The sequence below is a fragment of the Sorex araneus genome, chromosome 10 (genome assembly GCF_027595985.1).
Source record: "Sorex araneus isolate mSorAra2 chromosome 10, mSorAra2.pri, whole genome shotgun sequence".
In the NCBI taxonomy this organism is placed as follows: domain Eukaryota; kingdom Metazoa; phylum Chordata; class Mammalia; order Eulipotyphla; family Soricidae; genus Sorex; species Sorex araneus.
In genome coordinates, this window is record NC_073311.1 from 49,357,189 (window position 1) to 49,371,631 (window position 14,443).

General features: G+C 39.3%; 1 protein-coding gene across 1 annotated transcript in view; it reads right to left on the reverse strand.

The window, feature by feature from the left end:
- The window catches only part of LOC101550374 (pregnancy zone protein-like), a 57,376-nt gene that overhangs the window by 12,014 nt on the left and 30,919 nt on the right, over positions 1-14,443 (reverse strand). The window contains exons 16-22 of the mRNA XM_055118438.1: positions 14,199-14,363; positions 10,640-10,841; positions 4,811-4,937; positions 3,998-4,226; positions 3,331-3,457; positions 2,683-2,804; positions 2,416-2,467 (exon numbers count right to left, since the gene is read on the reverse strand). Of these exons, the coding sequence (XP_054974413.1) occupies positions 2,416-2,467; positions 2,683-2,804; positions 3,331-3,457; positions 3,998-4,226; positions 4,811-4,937; positions 10,640-10,841; positions 14,199-14,363 (1,024 nt within the window). The remainder of the gene's footprint in view (positions 1-2,415; positions 2,468-2,682; positions 2,805-3,330; positions 3,458-3,997; positions 4,227-4,810; positions 4,938-10,639; positions 10,842-14,198; positions 14,364-14,443) is intronic.

Consider the following 14,443-nt stretch of genomic DNA (forward strand, 5'->3'; position numbering starts at 1 on the left):
TTTCCACCACCAATGGTCCCAGCATCCCTTCCACCACCCCCACCCTGTCCCCTCCACCCAACCCCACCTCTGTGGCATCTCCTCATTGCAATCCAAGATTCTCTTAAAGCAATGATTCATACCACATGACAACAATTATGAAATGTATATATTTGTGCAAAATTTCTATAGTGTTCTTTAAAAGTAATTGTATGTTAGTATTATGTACTCATTTCGGTTGCTTATTTATTTTATAATTAATGTTTTATTTTAATCACACAAAATCCGTAGACATGCATTAAGTACATTCTGTGCACCAGGTTCTGCTTTACATGTAATGATATGGCAATTTTCAAAATAAACTTCTTGCGGGGCTGGAGCAATAGCACAGCAGGTAGGGAGTTTGCCTTGCACGTGGCCGACCTGGGTTCAATGCCCAGCATCCCATATGATCCCCAAGCATCGCCAGAAGTGATTTCCTGAGTGCAGAGCCAGGAGTGAACCCTGTGCATCACCGGGTGTGACCCAAAAAGCAAAAACCAAAACCAAAACAAAACAAAATAAACTTCTTGATATTGGGACCAGAGCAACAGTACAGTGGATATGGTATTTTCCTTGCATGTGCCCAACCCGCGTTTAATACCCAGCATCCAATGTGGTCCCCTGAGCTTGCCAGGAGTGAATCTTGAGTGCAGAGCCAGGAATAAGCATTAAGCATTAAAGGTGTGGCTCAAAAACATCAAACCACATTTCTTGACATCTTAGAATTTTCATTTGAATGGAAGCAATAAGATGACAAATAAATATGAATTATGATAGATGTTAGTGAATTCAATAGAGGGAATTAAAAAAGACAGTAAAACATGGGAAGCAGGGAGAGCAGGGTCTGCTGGGGGAGTCCCTATTAAGATCACAGGTGAGGGGCTGGAGTAATAGTACAGCGGAAAAGGTGTTTGCCTTGCATGCGGCCGACCCAGGTTCGATTCCCAGCACCCCATATGGTCCTCTGAGCACCGCCAGGGGTGATTCCTGAGTGCAGAGCCAGGAGTAACCCCTGTGCATTGCCAGGTGTGACCCAAAGAGCAAAACCAAAACAAAAAAAGAAAAAGAAAAGATCACAGGTGAATGAAGACTAAGGCTGGGAGATTTATAGATGTCTGTGGAGAGAGATGTTCAGGGGAAAAATGGGAGAAGACTTCCAGATATTGGAGTATACTTTATAAAATATAAGAGACTCCCATAAGAAGTGATTCAGAAGCCAGTATGGCAAAGAGTAATAGGTGAAGTCATGGAGGAATCAAAGGTTTGTTGGTGACATTTCAGATACCCTTTCACTTTGGAGAATCTGTGAAAGCATTAGAGGACTCGAGCAGAAGAGAAACACGATCTGGCATATGGATCAAATAATCTCTCTTGCTGTTGGGAAATAAGGGAAGTGATCAGGAGGTCAGTTAGAAGTTACTGACTTAAGCAAAGGAAAAAGAACTTAAGATGAAATGAACATAAAGGGAAATGAGAAGATTGAGTATCTTTGAAGGTGTGAACGACTGGCTTTTAAAACAAATTGTGTGAAGTTCTTGAGAAAATTAACATAACAAAGAATGACTGCAAGCTTTTTATCTCTGGAAGGCTGAAGAGATTGAAAATTGTAGAAGAAGCAGATGTTATGGGGATCAGCCAAGGTTCAGTTTTAAACATGATAGCTTTGATATGCCTATTAAATCTACAGAATTATAAGTGTAGATGGTAATACAGCAGTTAAATACATGTGTCTGAATGCAGAAAGAAATGGGTAACAAAATGCAAATTATGATCTCTGTTGCAAAGTGAGTGATTAAATGAAACCATTAGGGAGTGTTTCCAGAGAGAGAAAGGAAATGATATGCGTGAAAAGCTTGTGTTTAAGATAATTCTAGCTGATGAAGAGCTGAATATTTTCATGGTAATTTTATATGAATGTGTTAGTAGTGTTAGTAAAATATTGGTGCTCTATATAATATTAGACTAAACTTCTTAAAGTAACTTGTCTGAATAGACACACATGTACACTTAAATTACTCATGGAATGATAAATACTGATATCTCAATATTTGAAATGTTCAGAAAAGAATTACTTATAGAATGATAAATACTGAGCATGCCATATAGATACCTCAATATTTGAAATGTTCAGAAAAGAAGTTTGTGAGATACAAATTTATTGAAAAAAATTCTATATTATTGCTGTAAGTTTTAATTTTCATATTAGCTGAGAGTTTTTAGATTAAGTCTTTTAACTTATACCTCCATCAGATGTCCTTATATTTGCATATTGAAGAGTGTGTAGTTTTGTTTCGCCTTTTTTTTTTCCCAAAGGAAAGCATTCCCTAAAGGGAATTACTCTATACTTTGTAAGTAACCACACCAGAGAGAACTATATCTATTTTTGACACTTACGTGCAGCACAGAGCATGGTGTTGAAAGATTCTTCCCTTTCTATTCCTTCAGGCTTTGTATTGGAAGAGAAAAAAAAAGGAAAAATAAAATGATGTTGAATGCATACAGAAAAAAAGCAATCATTTTGGAGGAGAAAAATCTTAGTGAAAAATTAAGTTCTGATAATACCCATGTTGTTGGGAATAAAATATCACTGTAGCATACTTAGTAGATAATGTTGTGTTATACAGTAAGTCCGCACAGCTCAGAGGGCGTCTCCCAGCCTACCTCAACTAATAAGGGCTTGACCACAGTGTCCTTCCATCCAACTTCTAGAACCTGGGGCGCCTCACCGTCACACAGCTCCTGAGACTGCAAGGCTTCTGCACTGGCTGTGAAGTTCACCTTTCCTGGGGAGGAAGATTGTCAAAGCACAAAGAGTGTCTACACTACACGAATGGCTTGTTTTTTTTTTTTTAAGTTTTCCCCAGTACTGACATGTTTTTCTTTTGCATTACTCATTATTAACAGGAGGGGGAACAGGTGGACTTTAGGGGGGAGAAACTCCAAATCAATAATAGTGAGTTTTTTTGTTGAAATATTGAATGTAATCAAAGTGAAAGTAAAGTGAAATTTACCAGTTACACATGCGGGGTGGGGGGTTGGGGAGGTGGGGGGGGAGGGGGGGAGGTTTACTGTGATTCTTGGTGGTGGAATATGTGCACTGGTGAAGGGATGGGTGTTCGAGCATTGTATAACTGAGACTTAAACCTGAAAGCTTTGTAACTTTCCACATGGTGATTCAATAAAAGAATAAATTAAAAAAATAATAAAATAACAAAAATAAATAAAAGGGGGGGAAAATGTGTTTTTTTGGGTCAGAGTGGGCAACAGATTATTTCAACATAAGTAGGATTTGTCAACACCACCACTCACCCAGTGACTTTGGGGTCACAGCCCAGGACACCGTTTTCTGCCCATTTCCACAGACACAGTGAGAGGTTTCATTCTTCTCTGTTGGGACAGCCGAGAAGGCAGGAGAGTCCTCCAGCTGCATGCTAATCTGTCTCCCATTCATACCCCCACGTGTGAAAAAAGAACATGGCAGAACTATCAGTCACAGGAAAAAGAAATTTACAGGAGCAATGCATAGGAATTAAGAAGCTTTTTGAATTATTGTTCAGACAAGGGAAAATCTTGCCAAATGCTTCATTGTTCAGATACTTCCAATAAACAATTGACAAGAATTAGGGAAAATGTCCAGGATTTAGAATCGCACCAACACATGAAAAAAGAGATAGCTTCTTTCATCAGAGTGATAACTGAAGACAAACCCAAAATTTTTACATAAATAAGTTCTGAATTTAGAAATACAGAGATAGTAGAGTGGAAATCACCATGCCACCTTGGGCTTGTCAGGTCACTCTGCTGTCAGTACCTTCCTACCCTCCACCGGAGGCCCCATCACATTCAACTCTGTTTTGCTGGGAGTTTACATAGGAGACTAAGGGAATGAATGATCGTGCTCCTCCACCCCCCCCATGACAAAACACACACACACCACACACACACACACACACACACACACTCACACACTCCTTACCCGGATGCATTGGGACAAATAATTGAACACAGTGGCTTTGAGTATGAAGGCTTCTCCTCGAACCACAGAGTAGGGCAGAGTGAGGTCTAGGAAGAAGGGCTGGAAGGCTTGGAGAGAGGCGATGGGGGAGAGGCCCAGCCCTGCCGTTCCCGACAAGCAGAGTGCACTGGCCTTCCACTCTGTGATGGTGTCAGGGATTTTCATTTTCAGCTCACTGCTGCCTGATACACTAGTGAAGGAAAAAAAGGAGAGTGAATGAATCCTGGTAAATGAATCCTCCCTTTTGGTAAGTATACTCCATCACACCCTAGAGCATGAGAGCTTAACAACTGTTTTTCTTTGGCTTTGTGGGTCACACCCGGCGATGCTCAGGGCTGACTCCTGGCTCTGCACTCAGGAATCACTCCTGGCGGTGCTTGGGGGACCATATGGGATGCTGGGAATTGAACCCGGGTTGGCCGCGTGCAAGGCAAAGCCCTACCTGCTGTACTATCGCTCCAGCTTAACAACTCTTAACAACTTAAATAATTGCTAAATTTGTTCTAAACTTGTGCTCTTATCAAAGCCTCTGAAAGTTTTATTTTTATCTATAAGCAAAATGGTAGTTTCCTGCTTTTTCTTAGTTTAGGAGTCTTAGGACCTTATGAGACAAACTTTATATTATTAGTCATCAGACAGATGATGTATGACTCTAAATATTTATCAGAAAAGAGTGTAACAGAACTGAAACGATCAGGAACCAAGATTATTACCAAAATCATGGAGGAAGACAAAGTTTTTCCTAAGCTAAATTGCCAACAACATACAACTTACTCAAGTACCACCAAGTCCCAGATCCAGGTCTCAGGGAAATACTTCCGGATTGTCTCTTTCTTTTTCATTTCTAAGGTGGGTGGAGGGATTCTTCCTGTACTCATCACTGGAGCAGGTGCTGCCATACCTCAGAAAAAAAATTTTAAGGAAAAAGAAATTTTATAATCCAATCAGTAAAAATAAGAGGCAAGCAGGCAAGTACAATGTAAGCCTCTTTTTAAAATCATTAGTTCTGTATAGATATCATACTTCTCAAATTCCATAACATTTACCCAGGAATATTCATTAATGAAGTTACGAACTTGTTCTTTTTTATTTATCTGTTTTTCTATTTGAAGTTTACTCGTATTGCTCCATCAAATAGTCTACTGTTAAATTCATGTTTTCTCTATAAATAAAAAGTAGATCTCCCAAAACTAGTCAATGGATAACAAGATGAAGAAATGATAATTTAATATCTTAATACTGCTTTTTTTTGAAATAGTGAGCAAATGTTCTCTATCTGCATTGAGATTCAAAAGTAGTGGATTGCATGGTGGTGTATGTAGTGTTGAAACTGTGTGCGTGGGAAAACAACAATAATAGTATTGTAAATCAGAATCCAACCAATAAAAATGAAAGACAAACAATAAACAAAATCCTACATCAAGAGGATTACAGCATTGTTTGTTTTTGAAGGGTGCCCACACTCGGGGGATTTGAGGGCTTGTTCCTGGATTTGTGCTCAAGATTCCCTTGAGGGAATTCCCTCAAGATTCCCTGTCAGGGCTCAGGAACCATCTGGGGTGGGGATCAAATTCAGGTCTGTCAAATACCAGGCAAGTGCCCTACAGCTGTACTAGCTCGCCAACTTTAGGAGTGAATTTTATTTTATTATTATTTTTTTTACTTTTTAAAATAATTTATCTTTCATCGAGGTGCTTGGATTTATAAGAATGTTAAACATACTTTGCATGACTATGCCCAGGAATGAATTTTTAAAACTGAAATGGATACGTAAGCAATAGAATATGGTAGAGGATGGATTATAGATAGCAGAAACAAAAAAAATAGAAAGGAGCTTTAGACTACAAAATAAGTGGACAGATACTCCATTTGAGTCATCCCAGGTAGACCAGATCTCCACGCTGAGATCTCTGAGCCTTCTCCTAATGGACCAGGTTGAATCTCTGACCTGTTGGAAGGTCAACACTTCACCTACACCCAACTCCCTCTGGCAAATAAATGGCCCAGCTCCACAACTAGTCTCGAAGGGGTGCCAAGATGCTGAATCATCCTAGTTCCACAGTGTCCAGAACATTTGGCAGGGACATCTCCAAGGTGCACAGTACTGACACCTCAGTAGGAGCACAGAAATCTAGATGGGAAAATTGTGTAGAAACCCACTAAGCTCTATGAGTGATAACAGTGACACAGAAGACTCAACTAGCACCTAACAGCTCAGAAAATTCTCAATGACCTTAGTGACACTGTTGTGAGACATATATTATAACAAGTAATATAAAGTAAATTATTTTGTGACTGCTAGGGGGGCAGACTTAGGGGGGTGGATGAGAGATTTGGGACATTGGTGGAGGAAAGGTAGCACTGGTGGTTGGGTTGTTTTCGGAATATTAAATACACAACACAACTGTATTTTGGACAACTCTATAAAGCACGATGTTTAAATAAAGAATCTGCCATATAACCATTCTAAATTTTAGATTTCCTGGAGCATCTAGCTGTATTTGCAGCTGCATGACCTCTCGTACTCTATACCACTGATGTACCAAGAGCAGCACATACAAAGGCTTAATGGCTCCAGAATAAAATACAGCAATCTTCACACACTTTCCTCTAAGGAAACTTCATTGGATCATTTTTAGTGGATTATTCACAACAAGCAATACAAAATTAATTGTTTTGGTTCTGCTTTGGGGGCATGGTTTGGGATTTGGGGTGGAAACATTTGAAATATGGTGATGGGAAGGTGCAATGGTGGTGCCATTGGTGTTTAAATATTAAATGTAATGAACTATTGCAACCAACTTTATAAAACTAAAATAAAATCTAAAAAAAAATATTCAGACATTAAAAAAATAAATAAAAGCATTGTAGATAGTAAAAAGGAAAGAAAAAGGTGACCTAATAAGAATTCAGGATGGTCACTGAAAGATTAGACACAGGAGAGAATGGAAAAGGCATTCCAAGAGAATCACTACACAAGTAAGGACAAGTATGGCTGAAGGGATGCTCCAAATGTAACCCTCTGGAGTAGGTAATCTATTCTGGAGATATGTTTAACATAGTTTTGTAAGAATAGATTTAATTTTGCAAGAAAACACTATAAGTATTGAGAAAATAAATTAGATCTTTAAGGCAGGATGTAGCTTGATTTAAAAAATAGTGGTACTGGGGACTGGAACGATAGCACAGCGGGTAGGGCATTTGCCTTGCATGCAGCCAACCCGGGTTCAATCCCCAGCATCCCATATGGTCCCCTGAGCAGAGCCAGGGGTAATTTCTGAGTGCAGAGCCAGGAGTAACCCCTGTGCATTGCCGGGTATGACCCAAAAAGAAAAGAAATAGTGGTACTACAGATATCAGAAGTGATAAAAAAAATAACACATAGTCATATATAATGATATGTAAAATGACAGTTGGATGTGCCTTTTAAAACCTAAATTTCGATATTTCTATGAGCTCCAGAAGTCGAGACTTTGGGAAACAAGAGATGTTATAAAGTTCGTTTTAGAGAATACAACTTCCATGTCATGTAGGATAGATAGACTCCCAATATGATCCCCAACCCAAGTCTAAGGTTCAAAAATAGACATGCTAATTATAAAAGGCATATGCAAATCTATGTTGACTTCAGACAAAAAATTTGAAACAGCACAAGGGTTCCATGACTAGTGAAAGGATAAAGATGTGGTTAATATAAACAATGGAATATATTCAGCAATGAGAAAGAAAAAAATACTGCCTTTTGCTTCATGAATGAAGATGGAGACTGAAATATGTTAGAAGAGAGACAAAGACTGGAGAATGTCACTTGCAAATAGGATATAAAAAATAAAAACAAAAACAAAAACCAAGCAAGGGAATAGGCAATGTCCAATATGAGAAAACAAATCCTTAAACTCTGACCACAGAACTGAGATTATCAGTGGAGAGTTTGGGTTAAAGGATCTGATGGACTATGGTGGACAGATCTTGATACTTTGGTGGTAGTTGTGATGTGGTCACATGCTTTGAAGTGCTATAAAATTGTAACCTAAAAAGTCCTAACAGGGCTGAGAGATAGGATAGTGGGCAGTGCACTTGCTTTGAACATAGTCATCCCTGGTTCGATCCCTGGCACCCTAGATGGTCCCCCAAACCCTGTCAGGAGTAACCCCTGAGCACAAAGCCATAGTAAGCATGAGTACTGATGGGTGTAGTCTCCAAACAAAAGCTAACATACATACATAATACATACACACAGAAGTACACAAGGTAAATTAGGGTGATAGATATTTAGGTATTGTTACTATAAAATAATATGGCCCATGACTAAGAATAAGTGAAAAGTTAAAGAAAAGAATGGATAGACCAATACCTAACTCAAGATCTCTCTGGCTGTCATTTTTCAGGCTTTTCAAATTAATTCCACCAGTAGGTTTTCTTGTAGAATTGAACAGGAAATGTGTATTTGGTATTAAAAGGCATACGGAAAGAAAAAAAGTAGTATTTTCATTATTTTAAGAAATCATACAATTCATTGCAACATGGATGAAATGGAAATATATTATGTTAAATGAAGTAAGCCAGAAGAAGGATAGCTGTAAGGACTATATAATTTGTCTGTGGTGTTTAGAATAGCCTGATGAGGAAATGCAATGGTTTAAAGGGGGAATATCTAGATCACCCTTGGCCCAACTATAGAGAGGGGAAGGAAAAAAATCAAGTAGGGGGGAGAGGAGAAGAGATAGACAAGAAGCAACAGGGGTCAAGGGTCAAAAGTATTCAGGTATACTTGTGGTGTTAAGGAATGCCAGATTAAATATCGAAACCACAGAGTCAACTACATTGAAATCAAGAGACCCAAAGTTTAACTACCAAACTTAAAAAGGTGCTTGTCAAGATAGCAGGGTGTGGGTGTAGGTGGGGTGGGGTGGGGTGGGGGGTAGAGGCGTAGGAAAGGGAATTTGGGAACACTAGTTGATGGAAATGACACCAGTGGTGAGATTAGCACTGCAACACTGTATGTTTACAATCCAACTATGAATAACTGTAAATCACACTGTTTTAATAAGCATTTTTAAAAAACCTTGTTATTACATTGGCCAGAGAGGTAGTATAGTGGGTAAGTTTTATAATAATAGATTTAATTTTATGATAAAACATAAATCTTGCACACAGCTGACCTACGTTTGATTTGGCACCACACATAGCCCGGTGTGTGTGTGGCTCACAAACCAAAGGAAAAAAACTCAAAAAATCATTTTATGAATCATAAATAATAAAATATGATTTTATTATAAATCATAAATAATAAAAACAGGAGTTTTATCCTGTGCTCAAAGCACCTCGGAGACGTGGCTATTGCTAATTTGACTATGAAAAAACTGAGCCCCCGATTTTCTTTGTCACATATTTCTACTCACATGAGCGATACCAGGAAAGGGTTGTGCTGAGAGCATTTCCTTATCTGAATGCAGTGATATTATTTTCCTTCCTGCTGAGTGAATTTCACTCCTTTTGTTCAACTAGAACTTTATTCTCCTCATCTTTCCAGGTAAACCATTTCTATTATTTTAAAAGGTGCCATTTTTATCTTTGAAAACTAGTTTATAGGAGAGCTGGAATCACCACAAGGAGTGAGCACTGTGCCCCTGCATATGAGTAGCCCACGAGGAAGAACAAAACCATTTCATATCCTCACCTTATTTAATTTTTTTATCTTTTGTTTTTTGGGACACATCCGAAATGCTCAATAATTATTCTTGGCAGTGCTCAGGGGACTATATGAGTTGCCAGGGATTGAACCTGGGTCAGCTGTATACAAACGCAAATGCCCTTCCCACTGTACTATCATTCTGTTCCCTATTTTCAATTATAAAATAGAATTAGTAGCGTTTTAAGCATGCCAAGGAAAATTTTTCTAGGGATGTAAGTAGTAGGAAAAAATAAAACTTACAATATTTTTTTTGGGGGGGTAAAGCAATAGTACAGCGAGTAAGGCACTTGTCTTGGATGTGCCTGGCGTGGGTTCGGTCCCCAGCATCCCATATGGTCCCCTAAACACCACCAGAAGTAATTCCTGAGTACAGAGCCAGAAGTACCCTTGAGCATTGCTGGGTGCGATAAAAAATTGGAAAAGACTCCGAATATTTTTAATTTTACCTCATATTTGGTTGTAATTGAAATAGAAAACAAGCAATGTATCTGCCAAGTCTTGTATTTGCTTTCTATTTTGTCCAATATATTAACATTTCTCTGGTTATCATAAAAGTAGATGGCAGATACAATATTCACACATTCCTTAACATTTCCCACTCTCCTTCGCAACTAGGACAAAAGTGATACACTGCCTTTGTACCGAAAACTATAGCAATTGCCAGGATCATCAACTTTAAGAAGAACCTTAGATTTCAAGGTATCTCTGCCTATTTGGCAAGGAGGTCAAAAGGGTATAGGGAAGGAGAGAAGTCTAAAACCTAGAAGTCAAAAATTTTACTTTTTCAGGGCAATTATCATGTGAAGAAAATTTAGCAAAAAAAAAATTACCAAGAACACAAGACCCGATACTTAGAAAAATTAACTTTTATACCAACCCAATTCAATAAAGACTCTATTCTTCCTTACCTGCAGCACCAAATCCCATTGCTCCTGGTAGCATCGGTGCTCCTGGTGACGCCCCGGAAGCTATGGGTGGCCCAGGAGGTCCTGGGACAGGCAATCGACCCATCATCGGTATGGGTCGTGGATCAAAGAATCCTCCTTGAGGTGACTGACAAAAACGCGGCTTGTATATTTTTGAGTTGGTAAAAATATTGAATCCAGAAAACTGAAAGAAAGATGATTATCAAATATGTTAGGAGCGCAGTCTTCAGACTGGACTGTTTTCTTGCATTTGTATTATATTTTCAGTACTATTGTATACATACATAGTTCCTATGATCATCATAAAAATTCCACACAATAGAGAGCATAAAGCTGCTTCATAAATATGAGAAAAAAACTGTCATTGCCATCCCGTTGCTCGAGTGGGCACCAGTAACATCTCCATTGTGAGAATAGTTTGTTACTGTTTTTTTTTTTTATTAGTGAATGAATCACTGTGAGACAAAGTTACAGACTTACAGGTTTTCGTGCTTACGTTTCAGTCATGCAATGATCGAGTACCCATCCATCCACCAGTGCCCATTTTCTACCACCAATTTTTTTCTACCACCAATGTTCCCAGCATCCCTTTCACCACCCCCACCCTATCTCCTTCACCCCACCCTGCCTCTGTGGCAGGGCATTCTCTTTTGCTCTCTCTCTCTCCTTTTGGGTGTTGTGGTTTGCTACAGAGGTATTAAGTAGGCATCATGTTCAGTCTATAGTCTATTTTCAGCCCGTATCTCCCATCCCTAGTGGGCCCGCCTAGCACCCTTTGCTTGGTGATCCCTTCTCTATCACAATGCGATCCCTATAAAGATACCCATGACGTTCTTCAAGGAAGTGGACTAAACACTCCTAAAATTCATATGGAACAACAAACCCCCACGAATAGCTAAAGCAATTTTTGTGAAAAAGAAGATGGAAGGCATCACCTTCCCCAATATCAAGTTCTACTACAATGCAATAATAATTAAAATGGCATGGTACTGGAACGAAGGCAGAGCAGTAGACCAATGGAACAGGGTAGAATACCTTTACACACAACCTCAAATATATGATCATCTAATCTTTGATAAGGGAGCAAGAAATGTAAAGTAGAGCAAGGAAAGCCTCTTAACAAACGGTGTTGGCAACACTGGACAGCTACATGCAAAAAAATGGGCTCAGACTTATACCTAACACCATGCACAAAAGTCAGCTCAAAATGGATTAAAGATCTCAACATCAGACCACAATCAATAAGGTATATTGAAGACAAGGTCGGCAAAACCCTCCACAGACATTGAAGCTACAGGTATCTTCAAAGAGGACTCGCCACTGACCAGGCAAGTGGAAATCGAGATAAACAAATGGGACTATCTTAAACTAAGAAGCTTCTGTACCTCAAAAGATACAGCGACCAGAATACAAAGACAGTCTACAGAATGGGAAAGGATATTCACCCAATACCCATCGGATAAGGGGTTGATATCAAGGATTTATAAGGCACTGGTTAAACTCCACGAGAAGAAAACATCCAACCCCATCAGAAAATGGGGCAATGAAATGAACAGAAACTTTCTCAAGGAAAAAATCAGAATGGCTAAAAGGCACATGAGAAAATGCTCCTCATCACTAATCATCAGGGGGATGCAGATCAAAACAACAATGAGATACCATCTCACACCACAGGGACTGGCCCACATCCAAAAGAAGAAAAGTGACCGGTGTTGGCACGGATGTGGGCAGAAAAGAACTCTCCTTCCCTCCCTCCTTCCTTCCCTCCCTTCCTTTCCTCATTTTCTCTTTTTTAGGGATTGAATTTAAGACCTCACACTTTCAAGGTAAGTGCTCTACCACCAAGCTATAATCCTGGCCTCTTTATTAATTTCTTTTAACTAGCGTATCTCTGCATCTAAAATACATACACTGATGCCCATGTTAGTCTGATTCATCATTTTATTGTTGATTTTAGGCTCAGTGAGCTGTTAGCAGAGGAGAACTACGGACTCACCTATGCACAGTGGTCAGAAGTGTTAGGATTCAGGGTAGGAAAAAAGAAGCTGGGGACAATTGTTTAGGTGTGGTGTTGAAACATTGTATGCATACCATATTATCATTAGAAGTGTTTTAAATCATGGTGCTTCAAGTAAAACAATAAACTTTTAAAAAAATAATAAATAAAGATTAAACGGCTAATAAAATAGTGTCCAATCCCTCCCTTCCCATAGATGATTTTGGATTTTGGACATTCCAGAAAGGGGAAATTGCTCTCAATTATATTATTGACTTCCCTCAGAAACATGATGTTCTTGAAGGCATAAGGATAATTTTTGTTTATTTATTTTTTAGTGCATCAAAATAGCTTTTATTGAAAGAAATTCCTAGAGATGTGAGGGGAAAGAGAGAAATACACACTTAAGAGAGAACACAAACTTGGAAGGAAAAGCCTACAAGGAGAATTTTCACTCAGGTCCCTTTTTGCAGAGTTTACAATCACAAGTTTGGTCAGTTTCTTTGTTACTAACCATTCTAGCCATACGTGATTTTCATACGCCACCATTAAAGTATTGGGCTGGAGCAATAACACAGAGGGTAGGGCGTTTGCCTTGCATATGGCTGACCCGGGTTCAATTCCTCCGCGCCTCTCGGAGAACCCGGTAAGATACCAAGATACCTCGCCCGCACGGCAGAGCCTGGCAAGCTCCCCTTGGCGTATTTGATATGCCAAAAACAGTAACAACAAGTCTCACAATAGAGGCGTTATTGGTGCCCGCTTGAGCAAATCAATGAGCAATGGGATGATAGTGACAGCCATAGTCTATGCTAAAAGAGACATTTTTAAAGCACACGAGCATTATAAACCCATGTTTTGTTTGTGTTTTCTTAAGGAAAAGCTTCTTATGGTTCTTCTAAAAGGCTGCTTCTCCAAATTCATGTATTATTACTTACTCAGTCAAGAAGTGCTCAGAGGGGCTGGAGCGATAGCACCGAGGGTAGGGCATTTGCCTTGCACGAGGCCAACCTGGGTTAGATTCCCATAATCCCATATGGCCCCCTGAGCACCGCCAGGAATAATTCCTGAGTGCAGAGCCAGGAGTAACCCCTGAGCATTGCATGGTGTGACCCAAAAAGAAAGAGAAAAGTGCTCAGAATGTGAATGACTCACATAATGGCTACTGTCCTGTTCTTACCTTTCCAAAGATGTTAGAAACACAAAACCATTTTGCTTTGTCTTTTGCACATGGAATTTCTTATAATCATTCCGAGGAGATGGTGACAGCACTAGCTAGTTTTGGGATCAACTCAGCTAAGGTTGTAGCCCTAAATATTTAGACTGCTCCTAATAATGCGGGAGAATACAAGCCTGAGAATTAGATGTATGCATAGTTCTTCATGCAGCTCAGCTTCTAAGCATTCCTGTATCTCTTGTAGCTTTGCTGGGGAGTGGTGGGAGGCAGACAGGATTGCACTCTGCAGCTTCTGAAGTCCCTTTGTTCACCTTAACCAAGAGTTACACATCAACTTTTTGTTTTTATTTTTTTTTTTAAAGAATTACCTCAATGAGGGTGTGAACATCGTCTTCATCCAGGATCTGCTTCGGCATGTAAATGATTCCATTGTGATTTATGTCCTCTGCAACGATGCAGTTTTCATTATTGAGAATTGCAGGATCCCTGGGTACAGGGTAAGGGATATCTTCCACAGGTAACAAATTATAGACCTGAAAAATGGAGAGAACAAAAGGAGCACTCTTGTTTTTTTTATTGTATTTTTAAGTGTGTTAGGACGAGTAGAGAGAGA